General features: G+C 48.1%; 1 protein-coding gene across 17 annotated transcripts in view; it reads right to left on the bottom strand.

Annotated features, from left to right (window-relative positions):
• Window positions 1-59: 59 nt before the first annotated feature.
• The window catches only part of TRIM66 (tripartite motif containing 66), a 60,854-nt gene continuing 42,364 nt past the window's right edge, over window positions 60-18,549 (bottom strand). For 15 of the 17 annotated variants that reach the window (XM_067749963.1, XM_067749966.1, XM_067749972.1 and 12 more), the window contains 10 exons: window positions 11,214-11,735; window positions 10,861-11,053; window positions 9,370-9,430; window positions 8,744-8,918; window positions 8,140-8,429; window positions 7,598-7,724; window positions 7,240-7,314; window positions 6,695-6,847; window positions 6,063-6,281; window positions 60-5,325 (listed from right to left, as the gene is read on the bottom strand). In XM_067749963.1, the coding sequence (XP_067606064.1) occupies window positions 5,266-5,325; window positions 6,063-6,281; window positions 6,695-6,847; window positions 7,240-7,314; window positions 7,598-7,724; window positions 8,140-8,429; window positions 8,744-8,918; window positions 9,370-9,430; window positions 10,861-11,053; window positions 11,214-11,735 (1,875 nt within the window). In that variant the 3' untranslated portion in view covers window positions 60-5,265. The remainder of the gene's footprint in view (window positions 5,326-6,062; window positions 6,282-6,694; window positions 6,848-7,239; window positions 7,315-7,597; window positions 7,725-8,139; window positions 8,430-8,743; window positions 8,919-9,369; window positions 9,431-10,860; window positions 11,054-11,213; window positions 11,736-18,549) is intronic. The other 2 variants (XM_067749978.1, XM_067749979.1) reach the window with 1 other exon arrangement.

Here is an 18,549-nt window from a genome sequence, read left to right as displayed (position 1 = left end):
GAAGACCATGAAGCATGTTCAACCATCTCCACTCAAAAAACACTCCAGGACACAATTACTGGTAAAGAAAAGTGCTATCTTTTAATTTGTTCTAGAATGTGTAGGTCCTATTAAGATCAGTGACACTTCCCCTTATCATGTTCCTCCCTCATGCCCCCAACCACTTTGGATCCAATGGCCACTTCTAGAAAAGGCCTAGGAGGAACTCGCCCTACATAGCCAACGAAGGGGTGCAGTTTGAGGAATGGGTATATGGCTCCAGAAGCAGCACCAGCTACTAAAGACTTTCCTCAAAGCAGCTCATTTTGGCCTGTGAGTCCCTTTGCCCTGCCTTGGTCAAGACTCCCTAGCTGTGAACTGCTCCAGTGTTCCCTTGTTCCCTGTGTGGCCTGAGCTTTAGAATTAGAATCACCATTACCAACTTTAGAGCTGTAGAGCCTCTGAGAGGGCACTGTTTTCACCATCCTTCCTCCCCACAACTTTATAGATGGGGAAACTGTACCCAAGGTCACACAGTTCACAACTGGCAGAGCCAAAATTTTGATGTTCAGCATCTCAAATCAGATATCTTTCTACCATACCCTCCTGCCTCCAAGAAAACAACCGGCATCTGCCTCTAGCTCCAGGAACAACTGGAGCAAGCAGGTGGTGGTGACCAGAACAGACGGGAAAGATCCGGCTAAAGGGGCCAGGCTGACCCCAGCTGAACCCCAAGCAAGTGATGAATCACAGCACTGCCCAGTTTCCCTCCATCAGAATGTTATCAGTGGCAGACACCCACCCCTGCCAGGATTCTCCTCCTGGCTAGCAGAACTGAACCATGCATGGAAACATGCTTACCGAGATTCCAAGACCTTACCGACCAAGGCAGGCTCTAACTGGCATGAGGATCCTGGTGCTGAGCTGCCCACCAGCTGGGTAATCCAGCTCACCAAATTCCTTCTTGGTAAGATCCAATCCACATTCTTGGGCTGATTTATATAGGGCCTCTTAGCAAACATGGCTAAAATCTGTCTCTGTGCTGCACTGGGAGAGACAGACAGAAAGAATCACAGATGGTGTCCTCCCAGCAGAGCTCATACACATGCTTGGCATGAGGAGAACTGAGTCCAGGAGAAGAAATGAACTCAAAGAGAACAGGCAGACACAGAGGGCAGGGAGCAGGGGCAGCTGTGCTCCCTCCTGCCTATCCTACTCCTGAAGAGGAGAGACCACAGAAAGCTGCAGATGTGTCCCCCTGTCAGTATTTCAAGGAAGGCTCAGCCTGTGTAGCTGAAAGGTAAGAGGAATCCAGAGAATTGTGGAGTCATGAAAGCCAGATGAAGAGGGTTTTTCAAACAGCAAGTGGCAGACGATGTGAAATGCTGTAGAGAGTTCAAGACAGTTGAGGACAGAAAGGTATTCACTTGATTTGGCAACTGGGTGGTCACTGGTGACTTTTATGAAAATCTATAGAGGATTGGAAAGTGATGAAGAAGAAATCAATGAACAGATTTTTTTTTTTAAAGAAACTTGGCTATTGAGGAAAAAACTGTAAGTGCAACAGACTCTAAGAAATTCTGTTTTAATCTTGGGGAGAACTTTGTTTGTTTGTAAGCTATGTGGAGGTAACCAATGGAGAGGGAGTTTGAAGACCCTGGAAAATGGGAGCTGTGGGATATGCAATGGAGCAAAGTCTTGGAAGACATAGAGCAGGATTCAAGAATAGAGCACCAAACAGGAGCAACTGGAAAGGCGCTGAGGAGGGATACAGACACAGAGGGATGGGAGGGGGAGAGGAGCATACGGACAGCCAAGGTTTTGCTTTAGGGCCTCTCTTCTGTGAAGCGGGCAATGAGGCCAGTCATTTGCTGACAGCAAAGATGAAGGGCATGGATAGAAAGCAGAGTAGTAACAAGTCAGAGACACACCGATCAATACTGAGAGCCCAACTGAGACTGTCAACTCTGAATTTTTCATGCTTAGGAGCCCAGAAAAAGGGAGCAAAAAATAGGTTGATGCAGAAAATGGAGAATGGTTGATAGTTTCAGCAAGAGTTGGAGGAGATGAGGAAGTTCAGCATGCTGACAAAACCATCAGTGTGTCCTGGGCCATGGGTTTAGGCTCAGGAGAGGAAGAAGTCCAGGAGAAAGCTGAAAGACTCGGAGAACAGAAAGCTAAGGTCTTGGAACTGGGCTAAAGGAGCAAGCAATTTATTTAATAGCAGTGGAGGAGTGGGAGAAGAGGAAGCATAGGGGATGGTAATCCAAAAAGAGCAAAGTCTCAGTTCAGGAGTTCAGAAGAGAAGACTATAGGTGACACCATGGAGTGAGACAGAAAGCAGAGCAGAGCCCAGGAACAAACAAGGAGAGGTGTAGGTCTTAGAGGCAAGGCAAAGACCTGTTGCCAGAAATGGGTACAGAGAGCCAGAGTCCGCCAGGGTTGATGGTAGGGTCTTCTGTGGAGCAGAGCCTACAGAGGATCTGGTGGCTGCTGTTAGGGAGGGGGTACCTGCAAAGACAGGCAGGGTGTGTAGTTGGCAATTGCTGGAAGTTAGGCAAGGCCAACCTACCCGTTTTCTAGAAGAGTGCACTAAAATCTCCTTTGCATCAACTGAAGCCACTCCATTCTTCTGTTTCTCAGTATACCCAAGAAACCCAATTCCTCTTCTAGGACTGCATTCTGTACCATAAGAATCCAGAATTCATTGTATTTCCATTTCATGACTTTGTCATTGACCAAAGGACTTAACTGACTCCACAATGGGGCCATTATGGGAATAAGTCAAAAACGGGATTAGCTCAAATGTTAGCAAAGAGCCAGTGAAGTCAGTCACTCAGCTAGTAGCCTTTTGTTCAACTTCTGAAACATCATGTTGTTTTCTGCATGCAAAAACAAAACAAAACCAGCAGTTAAAACACTGGTGCTAAGTACACAGGAAAAGCCAGGGAGAGGGCACTGTTGTGGGGTAACCAACGTAGGGATGGATGGTGGGCCGGGGCTTCACACCCTTGGAGGAAAGGACACCCTACCTCCCACCCCTCCCCCACTGCTCAGGTGCCTAAAGGGAGCTTCTCAGCATGCAGGGTCTCTGCAGTGGGAAGGGAATATGTGACTCTCTACCACATTACTAAGGTCCCCTGGCCCAGCAGGCTACACTCAAGCTGGGAACTTCACTGATAGAAGTGAAGCCAAGCACTTAACTAGGTATTTTCCTTCATATTTGTGGTTTCTAGCTGGTCTTGGGGAAAGATGTCAGTTGGGTTTGAGCCTGTCATAGCCCTCACCCAGCTGCCCAACACAAAACACTGGTGAAGCTCATTCAAAGAAGGTGTGAAGGTGGGCCACACAAAGGAAAGATGACCAAGAGGAGGAATTAATGAGGTAATTACAGAGAGAACCTTGCCAAGCCAACTAAACAGAGAAAAAGATTTGAAAATTGAAAAGGAAGTGGTCAGAGCCCAAACCGTAAAGTCATGTGAGCTCCAAAGAGTAGAGGGTTACATGCAAAGATCGCCTGGCTACTGGATTATTCAAGACCTAGTTACCCCAAACTAGAAAACAGGATTATGGAAGTTCATCTGCTTAGGAGAGCTTGGCATGTGCTGGTGAAAGAATGGCAAGTCAGTGGGCACAGTCTGCTTTGAAGTGAAGATGCTCTCTCAGCCTGGGTGGAAAAGAAACGAGCAGTTCCATCCACTCACAAGGAGAGAAGAAATGTTTTCTCTGATCAAAATTATCCCATTAACAAGGGCCCTACAAATAAACTGCATCTCTTAGCAAAAGTAAAGCCATGACCTACGGCTCCCTTGAAATTAGCTAAGCCATGACAGGACCAGGGAGAGCCGTCCCCAGGCCAAGCCAACATCAGCAATAGGTTCCCTCTCAACCAAGCCCTTGCTCGTGAAGTGGCCTGACCCCCAGCACCTGCCTATGCCTTTTCCTCCCAAACACCTTGCACAGACCACACCAATCCATCCGAGATGCAGCCTGGAGCTCCGCTCCCATGCCTGTGACCTCCAGAACACTTCTCTCTGCATTCTAGGAGAAATAAAGGCCTGAAGTTGCTTCAGGGTCACCAAAGGACACCAAAGAGCCTTCTCGCCTCTCAGTTTTCCCCTTTTCCACGCCAGATAGAACTTCCACGAATGCTTAGGTCTGGCTCCTGCTGGTCCCTCTGGCCTTCTCCAACCTCCAGCAAAAAAAGGGCTGCCAGCAGAGTCTTGGCTTTTTCTGGGCAGTGGACAGCCTGAGGGCAGGCGAGTCAGAGGACTCACTTCTGATCTTTGGCTCTGTGAAGTGGAGAAGCTGAGAATTAGGATCTCTACGCAGGAGGAGAGACCCAGCAGAGAGAGCTGGTTGTGGGTCATTCTCCTTGGCCTAGAACCTCTGTATGTGAAGTAGACAGCAGCTTCCTCATAGTTTTCCCAAGCAGAACTCAGGGTCTGGACCTCTGAATGGACATAATGAAGGGGTGGCCGCCAACAATCACTTCTAAGAAGCAGGTTCTGACACCAAAGCAGTGGCACAGATGGCAGGCTCTGAAGTTAACATCTTCTTAAGCCTGCCAGTGAAATCGGAGCCTAAAGATGTAAGTGGTCTCTGCACAGCCACCCAGCCCCATCAAGAATGCCACACCATCCAGAGCTTCACAGCGGCCACCTAAGTCAGCATCAGGAAAGGGGGCATGAAAAACAAATACCCTGAAAACCGTTAGAACCCGAATAGGCACCAGTTGAGACCTATGGCCTCTAGAAGCCTCATTGCCCTGTGCAGGGCAGGTGCCTCTGTCCGAGCAGGCCAAACAAAGGCAAACAGTGACAGTCTTTGGCTGTGCTGGGCCAGGGATCACAGGCCTGCCATATGTCAGAACCTCTCTCCCTTCTTTTACCCTCTTCTGGGCCCAGGAGGAGTTCAGATATATACATTGCTCCTGAGCCCTGCACACTGAAAGGTGAGAAATGTCGGCCTTCCTCAGCAGAAAGAATTCACCAAGGAAGTTTGGTCCTTCCGAGCCTAACTGGGCTTGGTCTTGTCAAGTGGACCCTACACGACTGATCGTTCTGGTAATAGGGAACACCCCCCTCTTTGCTGTTTACTCTCTGTAGTGGATGCACTACGGCTCCCAAATAAACGCTGTAAGATGCAAACGGCAAAGAAGGGCACTACAAGCTCAACAAGACTTGTCTCACATCCACAATCCAAAGAGAATGAGCTGAAAGGTGGGGAGGAGTGGTCAACAGGACGGGGCGCCAGCTGCCGGAGTACTTGGTCTCCTTCCAGCCCTCACACCTGGGAGATGCTGTTGGCCAGGCGGAACGACACTCTTTTTGCTCTTTCATTCTCCTGAAAGAAGAAAAAAATATTTGGCATCAGAATGGCCCAGTGTAGGGTTTATCAATGTGAAAAGACCAACTGTCCAGACGGGGATTCCCCACAGCCAAAGTGTTTTATTCCATCCCAGGAATGCAACAGCAAAACTCACTGAAGCCACTAAACACTGTGTGCCAAGTGCTGCAAACCACCGGGGATGGCTAGTCAGATCCTGGCACACAGTGGGAAGGCAATACATTTCAGCAGAATTAAATAGCACTGAATCGACGTTTCAGGTCTGCACAGGTGAGACCAGACAAAAGGTCACATTAGATGTCTTTCCTGCAAGCAAAACCTCTCCTTCCTTCTCTACACCAAGGGGCTGAAAAGACTCTCCCTTTCTCCCAAACCCAAGTTGAGATCAGGTACTGAGACCAGGTCCTTCTCTTCTTATGGGCATCACAGTGTGGGGTAATCACTGCACTGAGCTGGTCCTGCTGCACTGGTCCTGCTGCTAATTTTCTGGGTGACCCTGGGCAGGTACCCCCATGTCTCAGGGTTCTGAGCCTCAGTGGTCCTTGGAGCTGATGAGCGCTGCACTGCCTTGCCTTTGTCTGAGGCTAAGGGGTTGGAAGTGAGGGCTCATTGTCACCACTCTCTTGTGCCACCCGAGCAGCTTCACTTCAGGTTACTCTGTACATGCTGCGTGGGTGCCCCCTGCCAGCCCAATCACCCACCCACCTGCCTGCCAGCTGGCAACACCTCCTTACCATATGTCGCCGCCGCCTCTTGGGCTGGATGCCCTCCTGCATGCAGTGGGGCCATGGAAAGCCCTGGGGAGTGGAATACCCACTCTCACTAGACACCTCTTCAGAGTCTGAGTCCTCCTGCCTTGGCTGAGCAAACCGTTTCTCCGGGTAGATCTCCTTCAACCAGCCCTCAAAGAACACTTCCAGGCAGCGGCCTGCCTCTGCAACCTCTGAGTCGGGCTGAAGGGGGAGGAGAGCAGTGATGGTCTGGCCCCCTTCCACAAGCCCATCTCTTCCTGGCCCCTCAAGAGCTATACAGAGAGCGCAAAGCCTGGCTGGGTCTCTGGGATGTCTGGAACTTTACATTTTCTCCTCAGGGCCCAGGATAACCAGTTTAGTATCAGCTCTTAAAGCAGACGTGACCCTGACAGTTACCCACAGATGGCCAGTCACTAGCAGCCCCCATATTCCTCCTGAGTCCACGCTGAGGGCCCGATGTGGGAAAGAGCTTATAAACATTCACTGCAGTAGGCCCCAGGAGGTCTGCTCCCAGCTCCTCCTGGCAGCCCAGGCCCGAACCAGACACTTCTGTCCAGCCATGACAGTCTTGGGGTCACTGGAAATAGGGGAGAGGGAAAACAGGGAAGACATACATAATTGAACTTAGCACAGTTCCAGAACATGAGGCGGACGTCTGATACCACCTCCTCCGGGGTGGTGTAGTGGGCTGGGTCCTTCTTTTGCAGCTTCCTCCGGATGATCGACAGGTCCATGGGTCTCTTGATAATCTGGTAGTAATGCCGGGCCTTGCAGGAGGAGAAGGGGAAGCAAATAGGAAGAGAGAAGTAGAGGAAAAAGCGAAGGATAAGAAGGAAGGAGAGATAGAGAATGAGTTGGAATGGAAATAATAGAACATAAGACAAAGGCAGCAAGAAGAAACATGTGGAGGGAAAAGACAAAGAGAGAGGGAAAAGGAGGAGTGGTTTACATGTCAAGTCAGGTCTGACGCAGCAGCAGCTGTTGGTTGGGGGGCTGTAGTGGCCATGGCCCCCGGGTCCCCTACGCCATGCACAAATTACTCCTGCTTCCAGTGGCCACGCTCTGAGCCCACCCTGGGCACCGCCATGATCTGCTCCAGGCCCAGGGTGCTCTGAGCAGCAAGTCCAGTAGCCGGCAGAAGCAGTGAGGCTTTCCTTACCAGCGGGCTGACAGGCTCGTGGAAGGGCAGGCTGAGGCTGTTGCAGCACAAGGACAGTACCAGCTTCTCACACTTCTGCAGAAAGCAGAGTTGGCAACCGTGTTACTTTGTTCTGGCCCCACCTCAGTAAGGACTAACGATAGCGACCCTGATGGCTCTGTCCCACAGGGTACGAGTCGCTATACTAAGGCACAGTTCAGCCTCCCAGGCCAGAGGAAAACAGCTGGCAGAAGAAAAATCGTAGTGAGCCCCCATAGGCACAGCCCAAAAGAGAGGTATCCAGAGAGGCCTCTCACCCCCTCAGAAAAGACTCAGCTCCCATGGGCACAGGCAGGCTGCCCCAGAGACCCCTCCCTACCTTCTGGTCATACGCGCTCAGGCCAGGAGGGGCCCGCACTCCAGGCTGGTTATAGCGGGCGTTCTCGCAGTCGTACTCCATCTCAGGCTGGCTCAGGCTGCGGCACAAGGTACACACCCAATCTCCCCTGAAGAGGCAAGTGAGGCCAAGTTAGCCCTCAGCACATCACCCAGAGCCCCCTCCCTTGTCCCACTACCCTAAGACAAGCTTGGGGAGTGGTGACATGAGAAACTGAGTCCCTAGCCCTGCCCTGTAGAGAACGGCTTCCTAGCCACAAGCTTGAAAGAAATTTAGTAACTCAGGATTTAGTGAATCCAGAAAACTAGGAGTTACAAGAGGCTGGGAGAGGGGTAGAGGGACAAATCTGGACAGGAGGAAGCTGGGAACAGAGGAGGAAGGGAAGCATCCACCTGTCTGTGTGCAGAAGACACACAGCTATAGCGCCATGAAGTCACAGACCCGTAATTCATGCAGGCCCAGAGAAGGGAGGAAGCCCACCTGAGGGAGCTCTGTGGGCCTGGCCTGCGGTTGGCATGACTCACCCTGGGAAGCTGAGCAAGGCTGGCAAGTGGCAGGAAAGGTGGTACACTTTGGGGCAGCGGTCACAGCACAGCAACTCTCCCCCGTTGAGGCACACAGCACAGAAATCCTCATTCTCTATTGGTACTGGGGGTCCCTTCTTGGCTCCAGGGGGTCGAGGAATGAGCCTGTGTTCTTCAGGAGATGCACTCTCCACTTCTGGTGGCCGCTGCCCAGCCAGAGATGTGACAGTGACCTTTCTACCCCCCAGGTTTGGGGCCTGGATGGCATCAGACAGGTGGTCCTGGCTGACCTTGGGGAAGAAGTGAGTCTGAGCAGTCAGGGCACGGCACCAAGTTGTGGAGGGAGGGAGAGGAAAGATGACAAGCCCTGGGTACCGACTTATTCCAGGACCCCAAGACAGCCAAGCCCCTGGAACACCAGGACAGCTCACTCCTAGTGCGCAGCTCACAGACCACTTGTAGCAGGGTACAAGGTCTGGCCAAGCTACAGCCCCATTCAGAGACTCAGAACAATGCCAGAGCCAGAATTCTCCCAGTAGCAGAAAGGAAAGAGAGGCTCCTAGGCTGGGCCAAGGTTCAAGGAGAAGGCAGAGAAAAGTGGTACCTTAATGGACATGCTGGAGGACTCAGTACCACATTCAATGATCAGCAGGAAGCTCCCATCCTGCTCATTCTTCTGTGGCTTCAGCTTGAACACAGGCATCTCTCCTGAGGAGGCAGCACAGATCTTGAGCCGCTCCAGTCGCACATAGGGAATCTTGGGCTCACTATTGAAGGGTCTAGGGCAAGAACGACATCCCTGGGTCTCGGTGGGAGCCTCCTCTGGCCCCAACCTCTAAGTCAGGCTCATCCATGATCCTACAACTGAATTGCTGCTCAAGATCTCCTCAGTCCAACCCTCTACAGGCCCCTATTCCACCCTGCTACCAGCTCTGCCTGGCCGGGTCCTGCCAACCTCTGGGAGCCCTTTGATCAAAGAAGGGGGGTCCCCGAAGAGGGAGGACTGCACACAGACTGCGTGCCTCACGCCGCAGGAGCCAGGACATCCTCCCACAACCATCCCAGACGCCCAACCACACACCCGACCCCAGGGTCTGGGGGTTGAAGAAGACAGCTGCAGGCAAACGTCTTCTTCTAGTTAAGTCATCAAGGATGCTCACTTCCTGTGCCAACCTCCCAGGACATGAGGTTGGAGGGTGAGAGAGGGAGAGTGGGCCCAGCGTCTGTTACCTGATGCTCTGGTTCCCTTTTGTACCCAGGCCTAGGGCTCCTTGTTCAAAATTCTCACACTCTAAGGCAAAAGACAAACAAATACACTTATGATAACACACCCTGTCACCCACACCTTCTACTCATATCTGCTACTCATGCTTTGGCCACACACCTGTCACACCATTGTTACCAACACTGTAATCACTCATAGTGGTGACAATCCTACCATATCTCCCCCTCCTGAGAGGGCAAGAAGGCCACTTTCTTTTAAAAAGATAAACACAGGTAACACTCAGAGGCTGCCTGGGGGTGAGGGCTCGGTCAGGTGCCAAGGGGCCAGCTTCTCACCTTCAAAATGAGCTCAGGAATCACTTGTTCCCCATACATACACTGGTGTCACCTGCTCTAAGGAGTCATTCTGTCCAACCCCTGCCTTTTCAGCACAGCCTGAGAATCCAGCTCACCCTCCAGGGGCAAGAGGCTCCCAGGAACCCTCCCCTCAGAAGTGCAGTCTGTGGCGATGGGCAGGGAGCAGTGTGGGGAAAGAGGAGGACACTAGCATTTACTGAGCGCCCACTCGGCACCAGGCACTGTCCTGAGCACTTTCCATGGGCAAGCAGGGTTCAAAAATTTAAGTGCTTAAAATTCAGGGTTACATTATTGTGTAGTTAAGAAGAACCAGTATGAGGAAAAAAACAGAAAGATTGCTTCATTTTCATCTATTAATTATGTAGGAAATAAACTGATCATTACACACTAAACATTTATGAATCATACACTGAAATGAGAAGGCCCCCAATGCTCACTAGGCAGTTGCTACTTCCCAACTCCCTCACTTTCTCCAGAAGGAAGGAGCCTTAGCCTAGCCGCATTTGAGAAGGGGTGTGGGTAGCTCAGAAGAGAATCAGAGCCAACCTCCACCAGTCCACATTCCCTTTACTGTGAAGCACAAATCTACATTAATGCCAGGTGCAAGGCAAATTCTTGTTACTACAGAGTAAGTCATCAAATGATTTCACTGTAGTTATTTGTCCCAATAGCCTATGAAGTAGCTATGATTAGCCCCATTTACAGAGAAAGAAACTAACTCAGAAAGGTTAGGTATCTTGCCCAGGTTCAAACATAAAGAGATAGAGCAGGTCTGCTAACTTAGATCTATCACACTCCAAAGTCAGACATGCTCTTTCCCCTAAAATATTTTGCCAAGGCTAGCCCTCCTGGAATGTGCTTTTCCTGCTTCCCCTTACCTATAACCCAGACCCCCGAAATTCTGCATGGGGAATTTTACAAGGAGGCTGATTTCTGGCCATGCCTGGATCAGTCATGGCTACAGTGAGGGAAACAGAACAGACATCAGTAAGTCAGTTCTGGGGGAGAAGTGAATTTAGCCCGAGAGAAACACTGCTCCCTCAGGCTCAGAGCAGCTCTGCTGACCTCTGTCTCACGGCAGCGCTGAGCCCATCTGCTCAAGTGTGTGGTCAGCACGAAAGGCAGGCTGCTGAGTCTCACCTTCTGGGCTCCGGTACTGCTGCAGGGCCACGGATTTGCTGACCACTGGGACCAGTGCAGGTTTTTTCACAGAGAGGTTAATTGGCTCCTCCAGTTCTGAGGGGATAGCCAAATCCTTGGAAGTGTCCGGACCAGGGGCTGTGGGGCCTTGTCCCAGAGAGTCAGTGAAGCGGGTAGAATCCTCACTTTCCATCTTTCAAAAGTGAAAGGCCAACAAGAATCAAAGAAATCAGACGTTTTTCCTGTTGGTGGTCACAGAGCTGTTAAGCTAAGGCCAGAATAAAGCCTTCAGGGGCTACCCTTTTGCCCAGCGATGAGCAGAGGAAGTTGAATGGCATCTCCCCAAGACCTACCTTACACAAGGCATTCCCCAGGGAGGGGTCAGCCCCATCCCCAGGGCGCAGGCTCCCTGCATTTCGGCCAGAGCCAGGACTGCAGCTGGATCCGGTTTCCGACTGCATGTTAGAAGCCGGAGGCACGCTCTGCAGAGGACAAGTTGCCAGGCTTGGTACAGTGTGGGTGGGACCAGACATCAGGCTGGGCCCAGTCTGAGAGTGATCATTTGCCAGGCTTGTGATGGCCCGGGAGGGATCACTCATCAGGTTGGGCATGGAGTGGGGTGTGCCACACACAAGGCTGGGCATGGTCGGCAGGTGACTGGCTGTCAGGCTGGGCATAGCCTGGTTCTGACCGCCCACCAGGCTGGACACGGTTGGTGAGGGGCCACTCAGCAGGCTTGGTACCACCTGGGGTGGAGCAGCTGTCAGGCTGCTCGCACTCTGGATCTGTGGCTCTAAGGTCCTCGCCAGCCTGGTAGATGACAGTTCCATCTCCAGTGTGTTGGAAAAGCCCATGATGCTCACAGAAGTGGAGTGCTGCAGGAGCGAAGAAGACAGGGGACAGTCAGGCTGTTAGCTAGGAATGGTGGGAGGGAGAGGACAGATGCAGCCCACAAGAGTTCCATGCTCAGATCTCACTCTGCCTCAGAGTCTCATAGCTGCAGGGAACGCAGACAGCACAAGAAGTCCTATTTCCATTGCCCTACACCAAGGAGGTTGGTGGGCTATGACACAGAGGCAGGCACGGCTGAGGACACTAGTGTGCATGCGTGTGTGCATGTGTGTGTGTGTGTGTGTGTGTGTGTGTGTGTGTGTGTGAGAAAGAGAGAGAGACAGACTGACAGACGATGAGAGGGAGAGAGAGAGGGACAGTCTACCACCTGACCTGAGGGTGGTACACACTCACACATACACACACACACTATCAGCCACACCCTTCACCCCCTTTCCAGTACCTAAGCAAAGGGTCAGACTGTAGGACTACCCTCCCACTTCACATTCCCCTCTGACTACAGCACTAGTGGCCTCTCTTCCCTTCTGGGGGTCCTACAGGATAGTTTCTGCTACATAAAAATGGGAGGAAGTTCAGAAGGCTCAAACCCTGATCTGCTGCAGACATTCTCTGAGATAGTGCCAAGGCTTGGGAAGCCCCAGTCAGTCCTGGGTAACCTGGGTCAAACTCCAGAGCCTTCTCACAGCCTTGTTCAGATCAATTCCAGCACCACCAGCATCAGATTGAAGACTTTGACCAAGAGATGTGAAGGTCTTTTCTAGCCCTGCTATACCTGCCAAAGACATTCTAAACCAGATGCAAAGAACATCAGAGCAGCTAAATCTTAATATGGACAATCTGGACAATCATTGGATGAGGCAATAATATTCCAACCCCCATAATTCCTTTCTCGTTTCTAACTGCTTGGTGACCTAGGCAGAAGAGACTTAAAAGCTTGATAAAAAGAAGTTAAAGACATAGATACTGCACTGAATCCATTTCAGTTTTTCATGTTGGAGAAAGAGATTTGATGGAGGGGAGACGGTGGGAAGACCTGTTCTAAATGCAACATTCAGGAATTTAAAAGTTTGATATCTTTGCCTTTTTTTTAAGACAAAAGATATAATAATTTGACATCTTTTGAAAATCGAAGGGGAAACAAGGAGTAAATATCTCTAAGTTTCCAAAATCAGTGTCATAAACCTGTCATTCTTTTTCCCATGAATAAGACATTCAGATTTCCACAGGAAAAGAAACACTTCAAATACCCTCTCAAGTTTCCATATTAAGTTAGTAAAGCTAATTAACAGTGAAGAAAAGACTGTCCTCACATCAGTGAATGTCACCCTAGTCACCCAGTTCTTCAAGCTGAATCCTAGGAGGAAGACAACAGTAGAGCATCCTTCCTCCCTCACCCAAGCTAATACCAGACCTCATCAATTCCACCCCTTAAACATCTCTCAAATATTCCCACTTTTCCTCTCTGCTGCTGGTGTCCTAGCCTGGGTTACACATTCATATTTTTCCAGACTACAGTAGTGGTCTCCTCAGTGGAGAAATAGTTTCAAAACACAAATCTGAGCACATCAGTCCTCTGCATAAAACTGTACTGCGCTCCACTGAGAAAGTGCTCAACAAGGCTCCTAAGGCCTTGATGACCTCTTCCCTGTCCTGCTTTGCAGCCACAGTCCATACAACAGCTCTCTCCTCATTCTCTGAACTCCAGCCACTCAGACAATTTTTCAGTTCCTGAAACATGCAACCTCTCTCTTCAGACAGACCGCTTCTTCTGCATGGAACATTCTCCTAGCCCTGCCCCTGTTCCACTTACCTTCTGAATTCAGCTCACCCGTGAATTTTCGCTCTAACCCAGACCAGCTCCCCATTTTATGCTCTCATAACTCCTGGACCTTATTCTCATAGCCCAATCTGTGATACCATTCGGTTAATATCTATTTCTCCTACTAAACTGTAAACTCCATTAGAGCGTGGACTTTGTCTGTTTTGCTTATCCACTGTATTTCTAGACGCAAGAGCAGTGCTTGGCTGAATAAATGAATTAATGAGCTATTCACTAAGCTCAAAATGGATTAAAGACCTAAATGTAAGGCCAGAAACTATCAAACTCTTAGAGGAAAACATAGGCAGAACACTCTATGACATAAATCACAGCAAGATCCTTTTTGACCCACCTCCTAGAGAAATGGAAATAAAAACAAAAATAAACAAATGGGACCTAATGAAACTTCAGAGCTTTTGCACATCAAAGGAAACCATAAACAAGACCAAAAGACAACCCTCAGAATGAGAGAAACTATTTGCAAATGAAGCAACTGACAAAGGATTAATCTCCAAACTTTACAAGCAGCTCATGCAGCTCAATAACAAAAAAACAAACAATCCAATCCAAAAATGGGCAGAAGACCTAAATAGACATTTCTCCAAAGAAGATATACAGATTGCCAACAAACACATAAAAGGATGCTCAACATCACAAATCATTAGAGAAATGCAAATCAAAACTACAATGAGGTATCACCTCACACCGGTCAGAACGGCCATCATCAAAAAATCTAGAAACAGTAAATGCTGGAGAGGGTGTGGAGAAAAGGGAACCCTCTTGCACTGCTGGTGGGAATGTAAATTGGTACAGCCACTATGGAGGACAGTATGGAGGTTCCTTAAAAAACTAAAAATAGAACTACCATATGACCCGGCAATCCTACTACTGGGCATATACCCTGAGAAAACCATAATTCAAAAAGAGTCATGTACCAAAATGTTCATTGCACCTCTATTTACAATAGCCAGGAGATGGAAGTAACCTAAGTGTCCATCATCGGATGAATGGATAAAGAAGATGTGGCACATATATACAATGGAATATTACTCAGCCATAAAAAGAAACAAAATTGGGTTATTTGTAGTGAGGTGGATGGACCTAGAGTCTGTCATACAGAGTGAAGTAAGTCAGAAAGAGAAAGACAAATACCGTATGCTAACACATATATATGGAATCTAAGAAAAAAAAAATGTCATGAAGAACCTAGGGGTAAGACGGGAATAAAGACACAGACCTACTAGAGCATGGACTTGAGGATATGGGGAGGGGGAAGGGTAAGCTGTGACAAAGTGAGAGAGTGGCATGGACGTATATACACTACCAAACGTAAGGTAGATAGCTAGTGGGAAGCAGCCGCATAGCACAGGGAGATCAGCTTGGTGCTTTGTGACCACCTAGAGGGGTGGAATAGGGAGGGTGGGAGGGAAGGAGACACAAGAGGGAAGAGATATGGGAACATATGTATAACTGATTCACTTTGTTATAAAGCAGAAACTAACACACCATTGTAAAGCAATTATACTCCAATAAAGATGTTAAAAAAAAAATGAGCTATTCACAATTTTTTTAAAACAACAATGCATGACTGTTTATTCCACAAATTGTAAGCCAAATGAATAGCAGCTTAGTTCTACTAACAACTAAGTCTATAAGTTTCTCTAAAATAATACCTATTTTTAAAATAATTAGTTAATTAATTAATTTATTTATTTTTGGCTCTGTTGGGTCTTTGTTGCTGCACACGGGCTTTCTCTAGTTGCAGCGAGTGGGGGCTACCCTTTGTTGTGGTGCGTGGGCTTCTCATTGTAGTGGCTTCTCTTGTTGCAGAGCACGGGCTCTAGGCACGTGGGCTTCAGTAGTTGTGGTGCGCAGGCTCTAGAACACAGGTTCAGTAGTTGTCGCACAGGGTCAGCTGCTCCACGGCATGTGTGGTCCTCCGGGACCAGGGCTGGAACCTGTGTCCCCTGCATTGGCAGGCGGACTCCCAACCACTGCGCCACCAGGGAAGTACCTGCCTATTTTTATATAGCTAAAATTTATTGAGAATTTATTATACACAAGGCAATTTGCTAAGTGTTTTACATATATTTCCTCACTTAATCCTCACAACAAACATTAAAGGGTTGTGAAGGTTAAAAGAAATAATCCATGTAAACATTTAGAGCAATGTCTGGCAGTAGGTACTCAATAAATCCCAGCTGCTGTTGCTGCTATTATTGTTATTGCTATTATTGTCGTAGCCCTAATTTTATACCTGAGAAAAAATGAAGCTCAGAAGGGCATCTGCAGTTTTTTATGTTATTGAAAACATAATTTTATAAATCTCCATTTCTCTTTGTTTGTGTTCATGAACTTGCATCCAGGGACCTTACTAAAGTCACTCTGGGATTTTCTGTGCATATAAATCATGTCGCCTGTGACTACTGAGTTTTATTTCTCCCTTTGCTTACATTTGGTTTTCTTGCCTTACTCCACTAGCTAAGACTTCCAGTATGAGGTTGAATAGAAGTAGTGACAGTAGCCATCCTACTCTCATTCTTAATCTCAGGGGGATCCTTTCACTATTCGCCACTAAGTACGATATTTGACATAGGATTTTATAGATTTAGAATCCAGATCTCTGGCACCAAAGCCACACTCTTCATTCTGGTCTGCTTGCCTCTGCCCCTCTCTGTGCTCACCCCCTTCCCTGATCTCTCCCACATTCTGTTCTTCCATCTCTTTGTCCTTCCTTCACCTGCCCTTTGTCTCTCTTGACCTTTTCTCTCTTCTTCTCCTCTCTTTTTCTTTCTTCTCATCTCTTTTTCTTCTCCCCCAACGCTTTCCCCTTATTATTTGTTTAACTGCTTTAATAAAGCTTATATTTTCTATTCTTAATTTTTAGTTTTAAAAGTAGATGAGCTAAATACCCTTTATTTCTCCAAAGAAAAGTTTGCTTTTTATATGTTTCTTGGTATTTCAATGGTCTTCAATAAAAAGCCTTCAATTTGCTGTATAGTCTAAGTCCCAAGATAAGAAAGGTGAGGAGAAAAAGCAATGGGGGGGAATGCTCAAACCAAATGGAATAAAGTAGGCATAGAGCCCAGCTTAAGGGACTGAGGCCAGAGGCCAAGGGCCATCTCAAACATGCCCTGGCCTGCATCCCTTGGCGTCGTCTTGTTGTCCTGGTAATGCACTAACATAGCTCTCTAATATACTGTATTTCCTTATCTTTGGATAAGAATAACCAACGATCATTGTATTCCCTTTTGTAATATAGGACTGTCTAATCCTTTGAGCTGGACTCTTTCACCTTGTCCCTATCTGACATGTATATTTAATGCAGTCATCTCATCTACATAGATGACTCTCAGTGAGGTCCTTGGTGCCAAGCAGTAAGAGCACCAAAATCCCTCTGGGACCATTCTGAGTAATAATAGTCAGATGCTGTATGTCACAAGACATGCACAAGATTAAATCCCCAAACACAAAACTTTCCAGATTAGGGGTAGAGATCACATTTGTATGATACCGACTCCCCTTTCCTGATCACTTATTGCACATCATGAAATGTGAGTTAATACAGTGATAGAGAAGAGAGGGCATGCAGATTGAGCCATGGAAGAATTGTAGAAACTCTGTTGCAGCTTATTTTGAGTTGCGCCTGCTGGACCTGCTCCCACAACACCTAGCAGACGGCATGAGGTCGGTAACATGTCCTAAGATACTGAAGACTAGACTGGTCTCTTTCCTGTCCATATCTACAGCCAATCTCAAGGAGGCCAAGGCTATCAGTAAGTGGTGTAAAGAAAGCTCTGGTAACAGTAACAAGAACCTGGGAAACATCTATAGGGAAATTCTGAGAAGGGACTCAGAGAGACTGCTATGAGGAAGCCGGCCCCAGTCCCATATCTATAGGCTATGCAAATACAGTGGCATTTCTGGAACCCATTATGCTGTGTGTTAGTTATTTCTGATACTTCATCTGGCTCTCTGGAGTGAAGAGCTACAAAATACTAAAACAAAAGGTCCTTATTTCATGTACAGGAAGAAAGAGAGGAGTTGAGACCCTCCATCCTACCCTGCTACAAGGTGAGTAGGGGCAAGGGGAGGGCCAACTTTCCGGGCCAGGAAAGCAGGCTGAGTCTCTAGGGCCTGTAAGGAAGAGTCTTCTTGAGAACATACTAGGGTTGGAGAAGGACTTGGGAATGTGACCAAGTTGTCTGACATTTGGTGCCTCACACACAGGAGGAGCTCATATGTCAATGGAGATGATGCCACCTGCCCTCTCCAACACCCAGGATTGTTCAGAGGTCAAATGAGAGAAGGTGAAAGCGTATGGCCAGCTGGAAAGTCTGTATAGGGCAATCACTGACACCGCCAAGCTTAACTGGCACCTTGACTTCATCTTCACATATAAAACCTTCAGATTTCATGAGGGAAAATAAGTATTTTGAGGTTTGCAAGTAAAAATAAATTATTTTCTAGTTCAGGGAGGAAGAAAAGTCCAAAATGCAAAAAACATACACTGGTCATCAGCTCAGGTCATCTTTGACGTATGAAGGGAGCTCCCTCTTACCTCCATGACCTAGTATCTCCTCACTTGCCCCTAATTTTCTCTCCTCCCAAATTGTATGTCCCTGTCCCTTTGTTCTCTTTGTCTCTTATCTCTTTATCTCTGTTTGCCACCTGCCTGACCTGTGACCTGTCTGAATTGTATGACTTTCAACCTTTTCTCCTAGTCACCTATGTAGTCCTTTACCCATCTAATCCTGTTGATCTGTGCTCTGTTACCTGCTGCCTTTCCTCTCCCCATTCTCACCACCCAGATCTTTTTCTGGAGTTCAATGTGCCTAATATTGCCATTCTAATGACTGCCACAAGATGTTGTCAAAATTCAGAGAAAACATTGTTCTTTCATTTTAACAGGAAGGGAAATTGAGACACAGAGTGATTACCCAAATTTTCCAAGCTTATAAAGGAATCCAAGACTGGGCCCAGCCTTAGAAATCTGCTGGCTGGTCTTGATTTTGTGC

This window comes from Pseudorca crassidens, chromosome 9, assembly GCF_039906515.1.
Source record: "Pseudorca crassidens isolate mPseCra1 chromosome 9, mPseCra1.hap1, whole genome shotgun sequence".
NCBI classification, from domain to species: domain Eukaryota; kingdom Metazoa; phylum Chordata; class Mammalia; order Artiodactyla; family Delphinidae; genus Pseudorca; species Pseudorca crassidens.
The sequence above is the reverse complement of the archived record's forward strand: the minus strand, read 5'-3'. Positions and strand labels throughout refer to the sequence as shown.